A 21277-nucleotide genomic window follows, 5' to 3' on the forward strand; every position below is an offset into this window, starting at 1 on the left:
AAGTAAAAAGCCAGGAATATCCTTATATACAGGTTAAATATGCTAATTGCAGTTAAGCCTATAAAGTAAATAGCAAAAACTGCAAGAAATAGGAAAAAATTAAACTAAAACCAAGGCCTAGGCCTATAGAAAAACCAATCCCTAATAGTAGCATGGAATTAAATTACTAATAAATTAGAAAAACACTAATTTAGGAATCTGTTTCCTGCAAAATAATACTGGATGCAATTAAAATGCCATGTTATTTTACCTAGAAATAGGCATGGAGCTTAATATTAACTTTATTATTTTCCAGGAACTATAAATATTACCTAATAATAGTTTTACTATATCCCACCCAGTATATATTCCTATCCTTCCTAAGTAAACCAAGGTTAGACCTAGAGTAGTAATCTATTATAAAAAGCTATTTAGGTTTAATTACTACCAAAGAAACAATATTAGCACTGATAGTAATTTGCTGGTAATAGATATTTTAGATACAGAAATTTAAGATCTGTAGCTAATAAATATATATAACAAGCAATCACTAGAGGAAGCTGCTAAGGAATGGACAATAAAAAGAGCCCTAGCAAGGATTACCCCTTCTGCATATATAATAATAGGGGGACTTTAATACACACCACAGCTAGTGGAATTTAAAAATGCTATCACCTACCAGGGCTAATACTTTAATTAAATGGCTTAAAGAATATCAATGTAACTCTAAATAACCTACCTGCAAACATGCATAAAAAGGAATAAAATATCTTGTTATTAACTTAACCTTTATTACCAAAGGTCTAAATCGGTATAGAGTTAATTGGGAGATTACCAAGAGCTTGCCTCAGGATCGGACCATGAAATCCTGCTTTATTCTGTTAAGTGAAAACGCAAGAAATCGCAAACCCCTGGCTAGTTTACATATAACCTGAGAAAGGCGAATTGGGCGCTATTTAGCAAAACTCCTAAGCTAGACCAAGAATTTGACAGGGAAGCTTAAATAGTGACATAGAGCTAGAAACTGCAGCTCTAATCTCCAACAAATAATACAGATGGCTGCAGATAAAGTATTCCAAGAAGAAAACCATCTGCCCAGTCAAAAGCATGGTGGTCAGAGGAACTAAAAAACTAGAAAACAGCTTGGAAAAGCTAGAAAGCTTTGGAAAAATAACCCTTGTACAGAGCTCTACGAGAATCTTTTAGAGATTAAAAATAATATTTCCAGGAGATAAGCAAGCTAAATCAGCATGCTGGAATAAATTTCTGGAAAAGCTTGGAATAAGGAGATTTTTAAAGCTTTAGCTATACTAAAAAAAGATCTATCCAAAAACTGCCATTTGACTATTCTGTGGGAAATCAAGAAAAGCAAGCAATCTCTTTCAAGATAAATGTCATGCATTCCTCTCCACCCTGTTCAAAAACCCCCGGAAGCCGACCCCATTAGTGGCCAACCAACCAGGCAGATTTAACTAACTGGCTAGAAACCAGCGAAAACGAAGTATACACTGCTATCTTTAGTAGTTCTACTAAAAAGGCCCCGGGCCTGATGAATTTATTCTTAATTATTAAAGGCTTACAAAAATTGCTCAAGTTCCTAGCTTTATAAAGCCCTAATTAAAAATGTTATATCCCAGATGTGGAAAACTGCCAAAGGGGTTATCCTTAAAAAATCGGCGTCTGCAAAAGGGACTACTCCAAGCCCAAGGCCTACAGAGTTATTTCCCTGCTAACTGCCTAGGCAAAGTGGTAGAAAAGATATTGAACTAGATTATCTTATCTAGCCAACTCCCGCAATTAATTCTTTATATACTAAATAGGGGGAAAAAAAAAAATATCTGTAATTAATACAGCGCTATCCCTGGTTTATAATATAAAGCTGGTAAAACATGACAAAGAGGTTACCACAGCCCTTTTTATTAATATAAAAGGGGCGTTTAACTATATCTCGCTTAATTAGCTACTTTGTGTTTGCCTTAAACTAGGCCTTCCACACAGCCTGATTAGGTGGATTAAGTTATTTATATTAGATAGGAGAGTATTCCTCGCATTTAACAGGGAAACCAGCAAGGAGATACCAGTCTAAATAGAGATCCCCCAAGGATCACCTATATCACCTATTCTATTCCTTATATATATTAAAGAGCTTTTCCAGCTTAAAATGTATAAGGAACTAGGTGGTGATGCAAGGGAAGCATTTAAAAATATTTAAAAGCCTAGCTATATAAATAATATATGCCTAACTATTAGCTCTAAAAGCCTAGAAAATAACTACAGGCAAATCAAGCTGGTAGCTAACATAATATTTTAAAAAGGAGCCAAAGACTATATCTAATTTAATCAGGATAAAATAGAGCTTATTTATTTTAGCTCTAAATAACCGGATTAAGAAAAGGAAGATACCCAAGTTAGACTAGATAACAATATTAAAGTCAAACCAAGCCTAATAGTAAAATAGCTAGGAATCTACTTAAATTCTAAACTCCTTTTTAAAAAACATGTCTAATTTAGAGTTGCATCTACAACCCAAATATTTTACCAAATAGCGAGGCTTTTAAATACAGAAAGGGGGCTAAGTTTTTAAGCTATAAAATAACTTTATATTGCTTGTGTTTCCTTCATTGCAGATTATAAAGTCCCTTTATAGTGGAAAGGCTAACAGTATTTAGTAGACTACTACTAAAAACTGCAAAACACAGCTCTGAGAAAGATTCTAGGGACTTTTAAAATATTACCTGTACAGGCCATGGAAATAGAAGCATCCCTACCCCCTTTATTAGTTAGATTTAATAAAATCTGCAGAAACTATGCACTTAGAACTGCTTATTTTATAAAATCCCATGTAATTTAAAGCAGACTCCCTACTATATTTATACTAAACCCGGGGGAATTCTCCATTGACCAATCAAGGTTTTTGGATTGGAACGAGAAACCTAGATTACTAGATGCAGAAGACCTTGAATACTACCCTAGGGAGAGAAAAAAAAAATACCCTAGCTAGTTAATCTAACTACTAGCACTATTCTCCTTTAAGACATGGAAAGGCACCTTTTAGATGCTAGATTAAACCCTACCGCCCTGGTCCCAACTATTAAACCAAGTAGTAGATATATCTATATCTAGCAAACAAAGACAAGCAGCCCAGGAACACAAAGGCTAATATCTAATGGCTGGTAGATAGAGATAACCACAAAATTATCTTCTATTCAGATGGATCCCAGCTGCAGAATGGTTAAAACGGAGCCGGAATTTTCCTCCTAGAGAATAATCCTCAAAATCAAAAGGCTTGGGCATGGAATCTAGGTTATGAATATAAGGTCTACAATGCGGAGTTATTTACTATTTAAAAAGTACTAAAACAAGCATTTAAAACTATTTAAATTCCAACTTTAGATATCTACATCTTTTCGGACAGCCAAGCAGCCCTAAAAAGGCTTCAATCAGCAGACACCAGCTACGAACAATACCAAAGAATCTTTAAATGGGCAACTAGAACCAGGGATAAGAATATTAATATTCATATACAATGGGTTCCAGGCCATCAGGGAATTTTTGGTAACGCCAAAGCTGACGAAGCAGCGAAATATGGCGCAGAATGACAAGTAAATATTATAAATGTCTAATTTAATTAGCCATCTCAAACAAGAGCTCAAAGCGAAATGCCTTGAGGATTGGGATAAAGCATGGGAAAATGCTAAAAAATATTAATACAGGGGCTTTAATATAGCTTTATGAAACCGAGCCCGCTAAAGCTCCCAAGCAGACCTGGTAACCATTATCCAGCTAAAACTAGGGCATGGCTACTTCAGATCCTATCTAGTTCGAACACCTAACTATGATAGTGATATATGTACATCGTGCCGCAGCGACAAGCGCCAAACTCCGCACTACCTACTTTTTCAGTGCCAGGCATTTAGGGATATTAGAAAAGGGTCTATAGAGACCCTAGATAAAAAAGACCGAAATCTGCCTTATCTGTTTACGAAGAAAGGAGGGCAAGAACAACTGGTTAAATTCTTAAAGGAAACCGGGATCGCCACTAGAAAGTGGCTCCTGGACCCCTAAGGAAAACAAAACAAAAAAAAAAAATAAAAAAGGAAAAACTGCAAAAACAGCAAAAAGAATTAGAATTTCACATGGTTTAACCCCTTTTATAAGGTCCACCCCACTCCTAGAATGTCATACTGCTTATTCATGTTTGATTTTACCCACTATGTACGTATCTGTTTGTTAGTTCAAATCCTACCACCCAGGGGTGGTAGGTAGAGCATGCATAGTCTCTGACTGAAAAATGCTCTATAATATGGAAGAATAATAATAATAATAATAATAATAGCAATACTATATAATATATATATATCTCTCTCTAAAACAACTAACCAAAGTATACTGTAAAGGGCTAGAGCCCGTTTGACCTCTCGGGCCAATGTCCCTATTATCCCTGTTGTCCCTACTGTCCCCGTTGTCCCTATTGTCCCTACTGTCCCTACTGTCCCTATTGTCCCTACTGTCCCCGTTGTCCCTATTGTCCCTACTGTCCCTACTGTCCCTACTGTCCCTACTGTCCCTACTGTCCCTACTGTCCCTACTGTCCCTTTGGGCCATTGGCCCTCGATCCCTGTCACGTGACTCCCCATCTTGTTTGTTTACCGCTCATTTTTCTCTTCCTTTCTTCCCTCCTTCAACGATTCCTTCTTGTACATAACCTATCTGTAGGTTCTACGGGTTCAGCCCTTGACATATACTTTATAAATATACCACTAAATATATAATATTCTCGCGTTTTCTAAATACACCATAGCCAATTTCCCTAAATATCTTAGTTTTAACCTTAAATACTTATTTCTGTACCTTCTAATTACGCGACTATTTAGTAAAAATTGTGTTTATTAAAACGCGTTGGCTATATAAGGTTTAATACTATTTATAATAAATTATAAATATATCCCGGCCTAATAATAAACAGGCTTTTTACTAAGATTCTGCGACCATAGAACTTCTTATCCTATTTATTATTCTTTGCTGCTTAAATTTCTTTTATTAGGTTTTATTCTATTTATTTATATACTTAATGTTACTTTCTACTGTTACAAAATATTATTATTAAGAAGCCAATCTCTAAGCTTTTACTTAGAAAATCTCCTGTTAACTCCTTTTTTAAGTATATCTTCTAAGCCTCTGTATTCTACTTTATCCTTAAAAGGGACATTTTTAAACCCATAGTATCTAAGTTCTTCCCCACACCTTTATCCTATATTAACCCCTCTGAAAATATTGAAACTGTATTAATTAACAGTGTTAAATATGTGAAGTGGGAGAAGTCCTTCTATTTTAATTTTACAGAGTAGTGGAAGAAAACACCTACTAGTATAGGAATTTCTAACAGCAAGGTAAATAAGAAATTCTTTTACCCGAACTGGAATAAAAGCAGAAGTCAAGGTGATTTATAGGATTAGTTTAATCAACTCACCGAGCTTTATATTAGGAAGCCTGTTTTTTAATACTATACATGTCAGAGTATTATTCAGCATGGGATTTACTATAATAATAGAACGTCTGGAATAAATAAGCATCTTAAAAGCAGGGAGTGTAAAAAAAAACAGAGTCCTAATTTATAATAATTAATAATTACAGTATAAAGTAATAGGATAAGCATCTTAATAAAATAGTATCCCTTTTTACTAGACCACAGAAGGAAACAGCAACTAACAGAGATAATACTAAGAGACCCCGTCCTAAGCTTCCTAATCTGGCTAAGTTTTCAGGGGAGGATCTCTCCCTGTTCCCCCAGTTTCTGGGGCAGTTGCAGACTAAAATCAAGATTAATAAATTATTAATCAGAGTAGGGAAAGATCTACTTTAGTATAAATTTAGTAGACTAAAGGGAAAAGCAGCGGCTCGCATTTATCCCTGAATATTAACCTATAAAAACAATACCACTAAATTTACCACGGAGAGGCTTTACCAACAACTAAGGACCGCTTTCGAGGATCCTGCCTTAAAAAATAAGGCCCTAAACTAGTTAAACACTCTTTACCAGGGAAACCGGCCCTTTGGTAAGCTACTATTAGATCTTGATTGCCTCCTTCTCGAGGCTGGGGGCTATGGTTAAATAAATAATATTAAAAAAAAATACCTGCATGCAGCTATTAATTAAACCCTGTATAATAAGCTTATTACTATTAAAAAAAAGCCTACTTATAAAAATTACTCCCTGCAGATAAAAAGCATTGTAAAGTACCTAAATAAGTTTAAATACCTTGTAAACTACTACCCTAGTAGGGGATTTATTTTTAATAAAACCTGTTCTCCCTCCAAATGCACCCCTATTTTTACAGGTAATAAACCTCGCACTACAGCTACTAAGATAGATAATAATAAAAAGATAGATTAGAAACCTATTATTACTAAGTCCTTTAAGCATGCCAAGTGGGTTGGAAAAAACAAATTAGATTATTACTAGAAGATAGGCTACTATTTTTATTATAGCTTTATTAAATATTTTATTAAACTTTGCCTTTTTCTCCCGGCCCGCCGCCCCCCAGCTATATTAAGTATTTTTAAAGTTAATATAGAAGACGCCCTTCTGGAAGGGGATAATACTATTATAAAATCTAAAGGGGATAGATAGGAAAAAGCTATATTTTAATAAAAAAACACCTGCTAGAGCACCCGGGAGCTAGCTTTATAAGGGAATAGGAGGAGTTTATAAAAAACAACAAGTTTAATAATCCACCTTTTATAGTAGTATTTTAAGTTAATAGCAAGGCTAATATAAATATATTAATTAATACAAGATTAAATACCTATAAAATAATCTTTTTTTATTTTATTAACAAGAACTAGTTAGCACGTGTTAAGATCAGACTATAGGGTATTTAGAAATTTAAGGGTTTTACTAGTAAAAAGATTAAAAGCATGGTAAAGTTATTACTTAATATTAAGGGTTATTATTAATTTTATATTTATTTATATAAGGCTCCCCACCTCACCAACTATAATATTATCCTAGGGACTCCGTGGATAAAGTCTTAGAACATGATCCCTACTTTAAACTAGTTAAAAATAATTTTTTGGAACAGTGGTATAAAGGTCCCCTGTGGTTTTAGACTAGAAAGGATAGTAGATATTAAGGTTATCTTTACTAAGGCTTTTAAGCTTTTAAAAAGGCAGAAGCGGAAAGGGGCTAAATTAAAGGTTTTTATAGTAAGCCTCCAGGATATTAAACAGGCACTTCGCCCCCGGAAATACTTAGACCCCAAGGATAAGCTCCTAGTTTACTATTATAAGTATTTTAATATTTTTAGTTAAAAAGCAGCCGAAATCCTACCCCTACTACGAGGTCCTGATATTAATTATAAAATAAAGCTAATAAAGGATAAAAACAGCAAGCTAATAAAGCCCTTATAAAACTTTATTTATAGGTTTAGTAAAAAAAAATTACTTATTCTTTAACACACACTAAATAAATATCTAGATAAGGGCTTTATCTAGGTTAGTAATTTACCTATGTCTACCTTTATATTTTTTATTTAAAAGCCTAATAATTTACTATACTTTTGTGTTGATTATCGCGCGCTTAACTAAATAACCAAGAAGGATTGTTATTCTATATTTTTAATTTAGGAGACCCTAGATTATATTAGCAATACAAGATAGTTTACTAAGTTAAATATTATCTTTGTATTTTACTATATTAAAATAGCCAAGGGCAATAAATAGAAAACAGCCTTCTAGATATAGTATAGGCTTTTTAAGTGGCTAGTAACTTTTTTTAGTCTTGTAAATACTCTAAGTATATTTTAATAGTATATTAACTAGATATTATAAGATTATATTAATAAATTCTGCTCTGCCTATATTAATAATATCTTAATTTTTTCCTCGGGAAGCTTGCACTAATACTATAATTATATACAGAAGGTATTAAAGCACCTTTAGAAGGCTAGGTTACAGGTTAATATAAACAAATACAAATTTAAGGTCTAATTAATAAAGTACTTAGGATTTATTATTAAGGCTGGGAAAGGAATTTATATAAATCTAGATAAAGTTAGTATAGTATTAGGATAGGTAATTCCTATTTTTATAAAGGGAGTTTACTTTTTTCTAGGTTTTATAAATTTTTATTAAAGATTTATTAAAAACTTTTTAAAAATTATTTTATTTTTTATAAAACTTACAAAAAAGGATACACAGTTCTAATAAATAAAAGCTGTAAATAATATTTTTTAATTTTTTAAAAAGCTTTTTACTACCGCACCAGTCCTTATGCAGTTTAATCCAGAGCAGGAGATAATTATAAAAGTAGACTTGTTAGGGTGGAGTATAAAAGGTATTTTATTTTAGTATAATAATAATAGGTTACTATATCCATGCACTTACTTTTTAAAGAAGAATACCCCTGCAGAGTGTAATTATAAAATATATAATAAAAAGTTACTAGTAATTATTTACTACCTAGAAAAATAGGAATTAGAACTTATAAGTTTGCAGTAGTTTTAAATTATTACTAATTACTAGAATTTAAAATATTTTACTACCTAGTACTACCTTATTAAATAGTAAATATACTAGGCCTATTTACTAAGTAAATATAACTTTATAATATTTTATTACTTAAAATCCTAAAATACCTGCTCTAACACCCTATCCTGCAGGGAATAAGACTTACCAAGGGATACTAATAATAAGCAAGTAAGTAGCTAGGAAATATAATTATTTAAGCTAAAAATTTTTAGGGATATAAATAAAAGCACTGTTAAGACTATTTTAGTCCTGTTTACCACAAGTAATAGTAAGGACTATAAATTAGTAGTTTTACCACTATTAAAAGAGTAATAATAAAAGGCAGAGTAAAAAAATAATTAAAAAAAAAAGCTAGTATATATAATTTAAAGCAGGGTAGCTTAATTTCCCAAGCACCTTTAAATAAAGGTCCCTATATTAGAGTATAGTCTAGATAGTTAAAAATAGCTACTATTTTAAAAGCAGTGCTAGGTTTTTTAATTAAAGCCTTTAAAAATATATATTATTTAGGAAATATATAATTTAATTTTAACTAGATATCCTAGATATAACACCTTATATATACTTATTACCCAATAGTTTTTTTAGCCTTAAATATTTTTTAATATCCAGTAATTTTACTGTAACTATGACCAGTGCGGTGCTAACTAAATATAAAGGGATAAATAGTAGGGACTATTAAAACTGTTTTTAATACCTAACTGCAAGTAGAGAGAGATCTCTATAAATTTTATTATAAAACTCCCTGTATTGTTAGGTTGTATAAATATTATAGTTATTATAGATTGCTTAGAAAAGGGGGTTATTATTAAACCTTATAAAAATATTAAAACAGAGTATATTATTTAAAAGTTCTTAAAAGTTTTTTATACCTACCACGGCCTACTATTAGTAATTGTCTCGGACAGAGGTAAGCAGTTTGTTGGTAGCCTTTAAAGGTATTTATATAAACTCCTGTAAATAAAAAAACATCTTTTTACAGCTTAGCACCCTAAAATAAATAAAATAATAAAGTAAATAAATACTATTATTAAAACTTATTTATACTTTTTTATAAACTATACTTAAAATAACTAGGTATTCTTGTGCCCCGCTGTGATACTTGTACTAAATAATAAAGACTCTATATCCACTAGTATTAGCCCCTTTTTCCTGGACTATAAATATTATATAGAGCCCCTGGACCTCCCTAAAGCCCCAGAGGTTATTAAAAGCCTGAAAACACCAGCTTAACATGCAGAGGATATTATTAGTAAATTAAAAGGCGCATTAGAGTTAGCCCAGGTAGCTATAGCCGCGGCACAGCTTGCACAGAAGGAATATATGTAAAGGGGCGAAATGCCTTGCTATCTAATAACTAGATATACACAAAGAGGAATCGCTGAAAGGGAGAAAGTAACAGGGAGGAAGTATGCGTTCTCATACTACAGGGAGTCATATGACTACGATAAGCGGACTAATTATATGTGTTAATCACAGTAAAGGTAAAGCCAAGTAATATACAGGCGTAGCCCGTGACATTATCCCCCCCGGAGAAGTTGTGGGCCCGGAGCCCACAACTTTTAGGGAGTCGTGGTGGGACCTCCTTTTAACTCCCAGATATCCAGTGCGACTGTGTCTTCCATGTTGTAAGCAGCTATCCAGGTGGGTGTTTGATAACCTGTTTATTTAACTAGATATTCATGCCTGAAGCTGTGCCCCCAACAGATCCGACGCTCGTCCAGAATCTTGTCTACCCTGTATTCCTTTTCACCATCTACAAGGAATCCTGGGGGTTGCCAGTTAGGTCGGGATTGGCTCGGCAGTGGATTCTTAGCTGCCAGATGCAGTAACATAGTATGGAAGACAGGGTGGATAGCTATTAGTATATCTAACTTGTAGATATAGGAACCTACACGCTTAATAATAGTAAACTTGGTATATTGGGCGTCCAATTTCTTGCAGGGGCAGTTAGTTTTAATATTCCGAAGATTAAGCCATACTTTATCTCCCACTTGGTACTGAGGTGCTGTATTCCGGTGTTAGTTGGTATATTCCTCCTGTGCAAGCTATGCCACGGCCATGGCTGCCTGGGCTAACTCTAATACGCCTTTTAGTTTGCTAACAATACCCTCCGCATGTTGGGCTGGTGTTTTCGGGCTCTGAACAACCTCTGGGGCTTTAGGGAGGTCCAGGGGCTCTATATAATATCTATAGTCCAGGAAGAAGGGGCTGACGCTAGTGGATATAGAGTTATTATTATTTAGTACAAGTATCACAGCAGGGCACAAAAACACCTAGTTATCTTAAGTATAGTTCACAAAAAAATATAAATAAGCTTTAATAATAATATTTATTTGCTCTGTTGCTCTATTTGTTTTAGGGTGCCAAGCTGTAGAGAGATGCCTTTTTATCTGCAGGAGTTTATATAAATATTTTTAAAGGCCGCTAACAAACTACTTACCTCTGTCCGAGACAATTGCCGATGGTAGGCCGTGGTAGGTATAAAAAACTTTTAGGAACTTTTAAATAATATACTCTGTTTTAATATTTTTATAAGATTTAATAATAACCCCCTTTCCTAAGCAATCTATAATAACTATAATATTTGTATAACCTGACAATACAGGGAGTCCTATAATAAAATTTATAGAGATCTTTCTTTACTTATAGTTAGATATTAAAAGTAGTTTTAACAGTCCCTGCTATTTATCCCTTTATACTTGGTTGGTACCACACTGGTCACAGTTACAGCAGAATTGCTGGATATTAAAAAATATTTAAAATTAAAAAAACTGTCGAGTAATAAGCATATATAAGGTGTTATATCTAGGATATCTAGTTAGGATTAAATTATATATTTCCTAAATAATATATATTTTTAAAGGTTTTAATTAAGAAACCCAGCACTGCTTTTAAAATAGTAGCTATTTTTAACTATCTAGACTGTACTTTAATATAGGGACCTTTATTTAAAGGTGCTTGGGAAATTAAACTACCCTGCTTTAGATTATATATACTAGCTTTTTTTTTTAATTATTTTTTTACTCTGCCTTTTACTATTACTCCTTTAACAGTGGTAAAAACACTAATTTATAGTTTTTACTGTTACTTGTGGTGGACAGGACTAAAATAGTCTTAACAGTGCTTTTATTTATATCCCTAAAAGTTTCTGGCTTAAATAGCTATATTTCCTAGCTACTTACACACTTATTATTAGCATCCCTTGGTAAGTCTTGTTCCCTGTGGGATAGGGTGTTAAAGCGGGCGTTTTAGGATCCTAGGTAATAGGATATTACAAAGTTATATTTACTTAGTAGATAGGCCTAGTATATTTGCCGTTTGGTAAGGTAATACTGGGTAGTAAAGTATTTTAGATTCTAGTAATTAATAATAATTTAAAACTACTGCAAACTTATAAGTTCTAATTCCTATTTTTTTAGGTAGTAAATAATTACTAGTAACTCCTTGTTATATATTTTATAATTGTACTTTGCAGGGGTGTTCTTTTTTAAAAAGTAAGTATATAAATATAGTAATCTATTATTATTATACTAGAATAAAACACCTTTTATATTTTACCCTAATAAGTCTACTTTTATAACTATCTCCCGCTCCGGATTAAACTGTATAAGGACTGGTGCGGTAGTAAAAAGCTTTTTAAAAAGTTAAAAGGTATTATCCACAGCTTTTGTTTATTAAAACTATGTATCCTTTTTAGTAAGTTTTATAAAAAAAAAAATAATCTTTAAAAAGTCTTTAATAAATCTCTAATAAAAGTTTATAAAACCTAGAAATAAATAAACTTCCTTTATAAAAATAGGAATTACCTATCCTAATACTATGCTAATTTTATCCGGATTTATATAAATTCCTTTCCCAGCCTTAATAATAAATCCTAAATACTTTATTAATTAGACCTTAAATTCGTATTTGTCTATGTTAACCTGCAGCCCGGCCTCCCGGAGGTGCTTTAATACCTTCTGTATATAATCATAGTGTTGGCGCAAGCTTCCCGAGAAAAAAATTAAGATATTATTAATATAGGCGGAGCAGAATTTATTAATATAGTTTTATAGTGCCTAGTTAATATATTATTAAAATATACTTAGGGTATTTATAAGACTAAAAAAAGTTACTAGCCACTTAAAAAGCCTATACCAAGTCTAAAAGGCTATTTTCCATTCGTCGCCCTTGGCTATTCTAATATAGTGAAATACAGAGATAATATTTAACTTAGTAAACTATCTTATATTACTAATACAATCTAGGGTCTCCTAGATTAAAGGCATAGGATAATAATTTTTTTTAGTTATTTAGTTAAGCATATAATAATTAACATAAAAGTGTAGTAAGCTATCAGGTTTTTAGATAAAAAGTATAGGGGCAGACGCAGGTAAATTACTAACCTGGATAAAGCTTTTATTTAGATATTTATTTAGTATATATTAAAAAATAAGCAGTTTTTTTTTATTAGACCTATAAATAGGGCCCCATGGGGGCTTTATTAGCTTACTATTTTTATTTTTTATTAACTCTATCTTGTGATCGATATCGGGACCTTGCAACAGGGGTAGGATTTTAGCTACTTTCTGACTAAAAATATCAAGATACTTATAATAGTGAACCGGGAGCTTATCCTTGGGGTTTAAATATTTCCGGGGGCGAAGTGCCTGTTTAATATCTTAAAGGCTTACTATAAAAACCTTTAGTTTAGCCCCTTTCCGCTTCCACCTTTTTAAAAGCTTGAAAGCCTTGGTAAAGATAACCTTAATGTCCACTATTTTTCCTAGCCTAAGACTGCAGGGGACCTCTATACCACTGTTCCGAAAGATTATTTTTAACTAGTCTGGAGTAGAAATCACGTTCTAAGACTTTATTCACAGAGTCCCTAAGATAATGTTATGGTCGGTGAGGTGGGGAGCCTTATATAAATAAATATAGGGTTAATAATAACCCTTAATATTAAGTAATAACTTTACCATACTCTTAATCTTCTTACTAGTAGGGCCCTTAAATCTTTAAATACCCTGTGGTCTGATCTTAACACGCGCTAGCTAGTTCTTGTTAATAAAATAAAAGAAGATTATTTTATAGGTATTTAACCTTGTGTTAATTAATATATTTGTATTAGCCTTGCTATTAACTTAAAATACTACTACAAAGGGTGGGCTATTAAACTTGTTATTTTTTATAAACTCCTCCTATTCCCTTATAAAACTAGCTCCTGGGTGCTTTAGCAGGCGTTTTTTTATTAAAGCATAGCTTTTTCCTGCCTGTTCCCTTTGGGTTTTATAATAGTATTATCCCCTTCTAGAAGGGCATCTTCCATATTAACTTTAAAGATACTTAGTGTGGCTGGAGGGCGGCGGGCTGGGAGAAAAGGGCAAAGTTTAATAAAATATTTAGTAAAGCTATAGTAAAGGCAGTAGCCTATTTTCTAGTAATAGTCTAACTTATCTTTTCTAACCTACTTAGCATGCTTAGAGAACTTGGCAACAGTAGGTTCCTAATCTATTTTCTTATTATTATTTATCTTAGTGGCTGTAGTGCGAGGTTCGTTGCCTGTAAAAATAGGGATGTGTTTAGAGGGAGGACAGGTTTTATTAGAGGTAAATTCCCTACCAGGATAGCAGTCTGCAAGGCGTTTAAACTTATTTAGGTATTCCGCGATGCTTTTTACCTGCAGGGAGTAATTTTTATAAGTAGGCTTTTTTTTAATAGTAATAAGCTTATTACACAGGGTTTGATTAATAGCTGCATGCAGGTATTCCTTTTTTAATATTATTTATTTAACTATGGCCCCCAGCCTCGAGAAGGAGGCAATTAAGATCCGATAGTAGTTTACCAAAGGGCTGGTTTCCCTAGTAGAGAATATTTAACTGGTTCAGGGCCTTATCCTTTAAGGCGGGATCCTCGAAAGCAGTCCTTAGTTGTTGGTAAAGCTTCTCGGTGGTAAATTTAGTGGTATTGTTTTTATAGGTTAATATCCAGGGATAAATGCGAGCCGCTGCTTTTCCTTCTAGTCTACTAAACCTGTACTAAACCAGATTTTTCCCTACTCCGATTAATAACTTATCGATCTCGATTTTAGCCTGCAGCTGCCCCAGAAACTGGGGAAACAGGGAGAGATCCTCCCCTGAAAACTTAGCCAGATCAGGGAGCTTGGGGCGGGGTCTCTTGGTGTTATCTCCGTCAGTTGCTGTCTCTTTTTAGGGTCTAGTAAAAAGGGATGCCATTTTATTAAGACACTTATCCTGTTGCTCTATAACTTGTATTATCTGTTGCTGTTAAAGCTGAGTAGCCTCAAGGAGCGCCTGCACCCATGCAGGGAGCTCCTGACCATTGTTACCCTCGTGCATGTCTGTATAGCCATTTCGTGGTAGTCTTCCAATGTCATGTCCGATGTGTTATCCAAAGTGCTCTAGACTGACCATTTAGCTCCGCTAGCTATGGTGGAGCTGTGGCTCGTTCGTTCCGTTGACCGTTACCGTTACCGTTGACCGTTGACCGTTGATTCGTTCGCCGCGTTCCACACGGGTTTCCAATCCAATAAGACCAATGAGGGCTCCTATTTCAGTGTGAAAAGATAGCGAGCGATTCCTAATGTAAAGGGGCGAAATGCCTTGCTATCTAATAACTAGATATACACAAAGAGGAATCGCTGAAAGGGAGAAAGTAACGGGGAGGAAGTGTGCGTTCTCATACTACAGGGAGTCATGTGACTACGATAAGCGGACCAATCATATATGTCAATCGCAGCGAAGGTGAAGCCGAGCAACATACGGGCGTAGCCCGTGACAATATACCAACCAACACCGGAATACAGCACCTTAGTACCAAGTGGGAGATAAAGTATAGCTTAATCTTTGGAATATTAAAACTAACTACCCCTGCAAGAAATTAGACGCCTAACATGCTAAGTTTACTATTATTAAGCATGTAGGTTCCTATATCTACAAGTTAGATATACTAATAGCTATCCACCCTGTCTTCTATACTATGTTACTGCGTCCGGCAGCTAAGAATCCACTGCCGAGCTAATCCCGACCTGACTGGCAACCCCCAGGATTCCTTGTGGATGGCGAAAAGGAATACAGGGTAGACAAGATTCTGGACAAACGTCGGATCTGTTAGGGGCGTGGCTTTAGGCACAAATATCTAGTTAAATAAACAGGTTATTAAATGCCCACCTAGACGGCCGCTCACAACATGGAAGACATAGTCACACTGGACATCTGGGAGTTAAAAGGAGGTCCCACCACGACTCCCTAAAAGTCGTGGGCTCCGGGCCCACAACTTCTCCGGGGGGGATAATGTCACGGGCTACGCCTGTTTATTACTTGGCTTCACCTTTGCTGCGATTAACATATATAATTGGTCCGCTTATTGTAGTCATATAACTCCTTGTAGTATGAGAACGCACACTTCCTCCCCTTTCCTTTCTCCCTTTCAGCGATTCCTCTTTGTGTATATCTAGTTATTAGATAGCAAGGCATTTCGCCCCTTTACATTCTCCTCCTTTAAAGCCTCTGTACGGGCTTTGGGATAGGCTTTAAAAAAGTTAAGTTTGTTAATATGGTTAAAACCAAGCTGTGCCTTGTTCTTAACCAGACGTCCATACGCGCGTTTTAATGGCCCAAAGTAACCAATATTAAGTGGTTGAAGAAGATGTGACGAATATGCTGGCATGCAGATTAGTATAATATTATTTTTACTGCAGATCTGATTAAATTAAGGAGTTAAATAGCTTCCATGGCCATCAAGAACCAGCAGGCGATATTGTCCAGTTGTACGGCCAGTTATAGCAGGAATAAAAAGCTTTTAAAGCCAGCGCAGTCTAATTTTATTAGTAGTCCATCCATTCTTACTAACTTCAATTCTCCAGTTGCTTGGTAAGTTCTTATGCCAACCCTCTATATAGACCTTTCCCTTGAAAATAATATAAGGTAAAAGTACCCATCCTGTAGAGTTAACACACTCAATAAAGGTAACCCATTCTCGATTACCTGGCTGCACTAAAAATGGCTTTCCCTGTATATTAGCTCTAGTAACTACTTTAGCAGTAGCTACCAGGCCCATTGCAAAGCCAGTTTTATTAAAATTATAGATATCTTCTTATGCAATCCCGTGTTGCAGTATAGTGATTTGTACATGATCAAACCACTCCCTAATAAGCTTAGGATCCTCACATTTAGCGCGCTGGTGATTGTATTGTTAAAAATATCTTAATTTAAGCTCCTTATACTGTTTAACAAAGTTGTATACCTATTTATCACTAACAGTCTGAATGGGTGTGGCACCACGTTTAGCAAAAAAAAATATTAGCCATTTCTTGCACATAAGACGGTCGGGGAGGAGCTCTACAGCGATTTAATAATAGTATCCATGGTGCAAGTAACTCCTCTTTATTCTAAGTTATTTTATAATTATTTGCGCGTGTTTTGCTGCAACATGTGTGGCCTTTAAGCCGATGGTGTAAGATTGTATAAGAGATATTAAAAATATATACTGCTTTGCGTATCGAGCATATTTCTTGGTTTTTAAGAGCTGATAATGCAAGTTGGACCCTTTTCTCTTTCTTAATTGAATTATTTAAATTTGTACGCGCTTTTGGTGGCATGGTAGGTGGTTGAATTGGGCGTGTATGTTGACCGTGGTCAGATCCGAAGAGGTGGAACGCTCGCTTACGTGGAACGCTCGTTTACCGATTACGTTAAACACTTCGCACCTGACTAAGCATCTTAGCTAAGGATCTAGCTATCGCGCTTCCGAGCGCTCCTAACAAAATTGGACATGTTTTTTAAAAAGGAGTTTAGAATTATATAGATTCCTAGCCATTTTACCATTGGGCTTGATTTGACTATTATATTGTGTCGGAGGCAGGCGGTAGGGGAAGTAAGGTATAGTCAATATTAGTAATATCTTTAATAGATTCTTATACTCTTATAATAATAATATATTGAAGAATGAATAGATTGAATTGCTCGTCTTAGCATTATAAAAATTGCTTCCAAAGACCTGCTTTATATTCGCATTTTGGTTTCCTTTTTGGGTAATTAAATATGTATTGAAGTTCAGGAAATATTTATAGTTTTCTGTGACTCATAAATTATGACTCATAATTTTTCCATGGTTTTGCTGATATTTTGCACTAGTAATTGGTGTCTGATATATTAGGCTCCTATTTCCAACAGATTCTTAATGAGTTCTGTTTCCTTATAATCCAAACATAGGTCTCACTGATAAGTAATGACCTGCATCTTAGGTGGTTGCCTAATGTGCGGAGTTCACTGCCCCGAATATTTTAACCCTCTTCCTGTGTTCTAGAGAGCAAGAGAGAACCGTCCAAGGAAGTATGGTAGTTATCGTGGTCTAGGATATCAATAATATATCGTTCCCTATATTAGGCAACTGGTTGCGTGCAGCTGTTCGATAAGCTCCTTCTCCACAACTGAGTCACATCAGTTGCCGATGTTCTATGTACCACGAATAACGTTCGTGACTCGGCCTTATTGTGCAAATTGGACGGTGCAGCGACAGCAGTTTCCTCTCTGCCTAGCCTATGCCACTATGTTTAACGACTGCTGGGGTCTCACGTTGGATCGCGTTTTATTGTACTTGACTCTGCCTGTGTTACCGCATGGGCAGCTCTACACCAGCATGTCCCGGCTCCGCTCTGCTGTACATATCCGTATCCTGCGAGACTCAGACTCGATGGACCACAACACTCCCAATGTCGTTTGTCACGGGCTGTTGCTGCCTGGCTGATAACTCTCTCCCAACGTAGCCACCGATATTAGTGCCGCACCCCCCCGCCTTCGGCTAGGGGGTGCACCACACCGGACGGGCATTTCACACCGCAAAGGCAAAATTAATACTATTCCCATTTCTTTCTCTATCTATCGCCTTTCCCCTACAGTATCTATCCAAAAAACCTCATTTTCTTGTTGCGCTGCTACTGCTGCATCAGATAATATAGAATTCTCCCCCGTAGGCGCCCTAGGTGGCGGTTGGTTGTATACTTTCTTCCACTGCTTATCTAGCCTTTTTTTCTCTTGTAAAGCCTCTTTTTCTCTCCTGGCCTTTATTGATCGATTGGCATCTTTTGTACCGAGTATACCAGAGTTGCTTAGCTTTGGAATCTGTCTCTTAGTAATTAAACGTCTCCGGGGTTCTTGTATCTGTCGCATTCGGCTAACTGTATTGCTCATCATTGCAAGCTCCTCTGCCTGTTTTTTATGGTGATAAAATGCACGCTGTAGGCCCCGCTGGAGCTTAGGAGTAAGGCCCTTAGTATCAAATATCTTCGAGAGTTTTCTCTGGTTTTTTTAATATCCTGGGCACTCTTTGGAGGGGTGTTTTCCACGCTGGAAAAGAAGAGATTTAAAGGAGGTGTTGTTTCACTGTACGCGCGAAAATTAGGCGCGGAAAGCTCTGGTATTGGAGGAAGTTTATCTTGAAGATCTTGAATAATAGTAGAGCCATTAGGAGGGAAGATTCCATGTTCTTTAAAAGAATTTCGGACAATTCGTTGGTTAAAGGTCTTGTTTCGAACGTTGACAATATCTTTAAGAAAATCGGCCTTATCCGCGGGTAGTCCGCCCCATTGCGCAATAAGGTTATTTTGCTGGCGAAAATGCTGTTTATAGGTAAGAAAGGGCTTGCCATTAAAAGGCTGGCATATATAAGTCGTATGAGGTCGAAAATAAAAAGGAATAATATTATAGTCCTTGCAGAGTTGTAGAAATTCGATAGTTTTATAGGACTCGTGGCTGTTAAATATTAATATACGTTTTTCATTCTTTTTGGTTCGATCTTTTGTAGCCTCATGAAATTTTTGAAGCCATCCAAGGGCAAGTTTATTATTAATATATCCCTTCGGAGAAACAGCTGTCCAATACTGTGAAAGATCGGGATAATTATACCAACTCTCTATAAACTTTTCACCCTTAAAAATAAATAACGGCTCTATAACCCACCCATCAGCTGCAATACACTCGACAGCAGTGATATTTTTAGTATGATCGAACTCAGCAAGATCAGGGAAATGGTCCCTTTATACCAATAACTTTCCAGGATCTCCCCTGGCCAGGTTGGAAGCCACATTCATCGAAGTTATAAACTAGGTGAGGAGAATGGCCTCTAACCACGTTCCCAAGCTGATTATACCAATGCTGAAGGTATCTAATGTCTTCAGCATCTATACACTTCTTATCCTTTGTTTTTTAAACCACAGGGCCTAGGTTAAGATGCGCTGGCAGTCTTTTTTCAAACCAATACGCCCACATCTTGCTAACACGTTGATCCGAGCCAGCACGTACAAGTGCAAGATTTGCCCACTCTCTAGCTATCTTAGGAGTAACAGGAAGATATAGATCACGCATACGAGTAATCACTGGACTAGAGCTTTTTCCTGATACTTATTAAGGGCCTTATTCACGGGTGTTTGGGCGCTGCGAGCTTGTTTTCCATCATAAAGTCGGCCGTACAGTGTACGGTACAGAACACTAAATTCTCGCGCGATCTTCGCTAAATTCGGTTTTTTCTCATACTGGGCAGCATCGCAGGCCTTGATTATACATTTTTCACGTTCTCCGGATGATTTAGGCATACTAGGTGGATGGGAATAACCTCAAGAAGATATGGGAGGGGAATTTTGCCTTTGCGGTGTGAAATGCCCGTCCGGTGTGGTGCACCCCCTAGCCGAAGGCGGGGGGGTGCGGCACTAATACGTGAAAACACAAAATAAAGCATCTTATATTACGATTCTTTTATTATAGTTAACTCCACCATTTCATGGCGAGCTGCTGTTGAGCTCGGCTCGTATATTAGCAGATTGTCAACTCAACACTTTACATGAGATGGCCTTGGTTTTGGATCTGTCGTGTGGTTTAGCCTCGGAGGCTATCTTCTGATGTCGCAAACCACCTCCGTACGCACCTTACATCCAGGTCAGTATGGAAGGATCAGGCCTCCAACTCCCTTTCCACTACTGAACAAGCATCACCGAGTGGGAGATAATAGTCCACTGTAGGGTCAAAGAGCAGAGTCGTGGTTTTTGAGCTTGATATGGCGAAGCATGTTTCACGCTACCTGCCAAACAAAAAAAAAAAAAAAAAAAAACGAAAAAAAAAAAACCATAGTGAAAATCAGAAGTGAGACAAAATACAAATCTGTCAGCGACTGCAGAACTGCGAACGAGATGCATGCCAGACGGAAAGCACAGGGTAAGGCTCTTCTACATTCGTTACCGTATGAGCGAATGGGTTCTAGAGCTCACCAAAGATAAATGTATCCACTATATATATCAGAAATAAAACCACTTCACAGTATATAAAGTATCCAAATTGAGCGGCATATTGCAGCTCCCTGAAACTCAGCATCCTTTCTGCTTAAGCACTGCCCTCGCCGAAATCGATAGGTTCATACCCGCTGTCTTTTTGGAGACTATGGGGGACTCCACCTCCAATACCCTTCATTGTCAGATATCGAACATTACCCTGGGCAGGAATAACTGTCAAAGAATTCCAGGTTGAATCTCCCTCTGGAGGTGCGTTAGAATAGGAAATAGGAAATGTTTCATTAGTATCCTGGAATAAAAGTCACTCTAATAGTGGTACTCTTGGAAACTCACATTAAAGTACACCGTACTGTCCAGACCTATAACCTTCCAACAAAATTTCTTTTTCATCAAGCTTCGAAAATTCGGGCTGATAGTGATATCCGTATCCCGAGCGAAAGTGTATGAGAGGGGAATCTGCGCAACAGAGAGAATGCCTTCTCTCTG

At 35.9% G+C, this 21277-nt stretch overlaps 2 protein-coding genes across 2 annotated transcripts; both read left to right on the plus strand.

The window, feature by feature from the left end:
* Positions 1-10190: 10190 nt before the first annotated feature.
* Positions 10191-10411, plus strand: ATNIH1004_001842 (uncharacterized protein; the record flags this gene model as incomplete). Its single annotated transcript, XM_033566537.1, has 2 exons — positions 10191-10336; positions 10396-10411. The coding sequence occupies 2 exons, from the start codon at positions 10191-10193 to the stop codon at positions 10409-10411; spliced, it is 162 nt and encodes a 53-aa protein (XP_033432294.1).
* A 7649-nt stretch (positions 10412-18060) lies between these two features.
* ATNIH1004_001843 (uncharacterized protein) lies at positions 18061-18316 on the plus strand (the record flags this gene model as incomplete). The annotated part of the gene is made up of 2 exons (XM_033566538.1): positions 18061-18228; positions 18278-18316. 2 exons carry the CDS (start codon positions 18061-18063, stop codon positions 18314-18316), a joined length of 207 nt encoding a protein of 68 aa, XP_033432295.1.
* Between the last annotated feature and the right edge of the window lie 2961 nt (positions 18317-21277).

The sequence above is a fragment of the Aspergillus tanneri genome, assembly GCF_003426965.1.
Source record: "Aspergillus tanneri strain NIH1004 chromosome Unknown AapTan_2_pilon_pilon_pilon, whole genome shotgun sequence".
Taxonomy (NCBI): Eukaryota; Fungi; Ascomycota; class Eurotiomycetes; order Eurotiales; family Aspergillaceae; genus Aspergillus; species Aspergillus tanneri.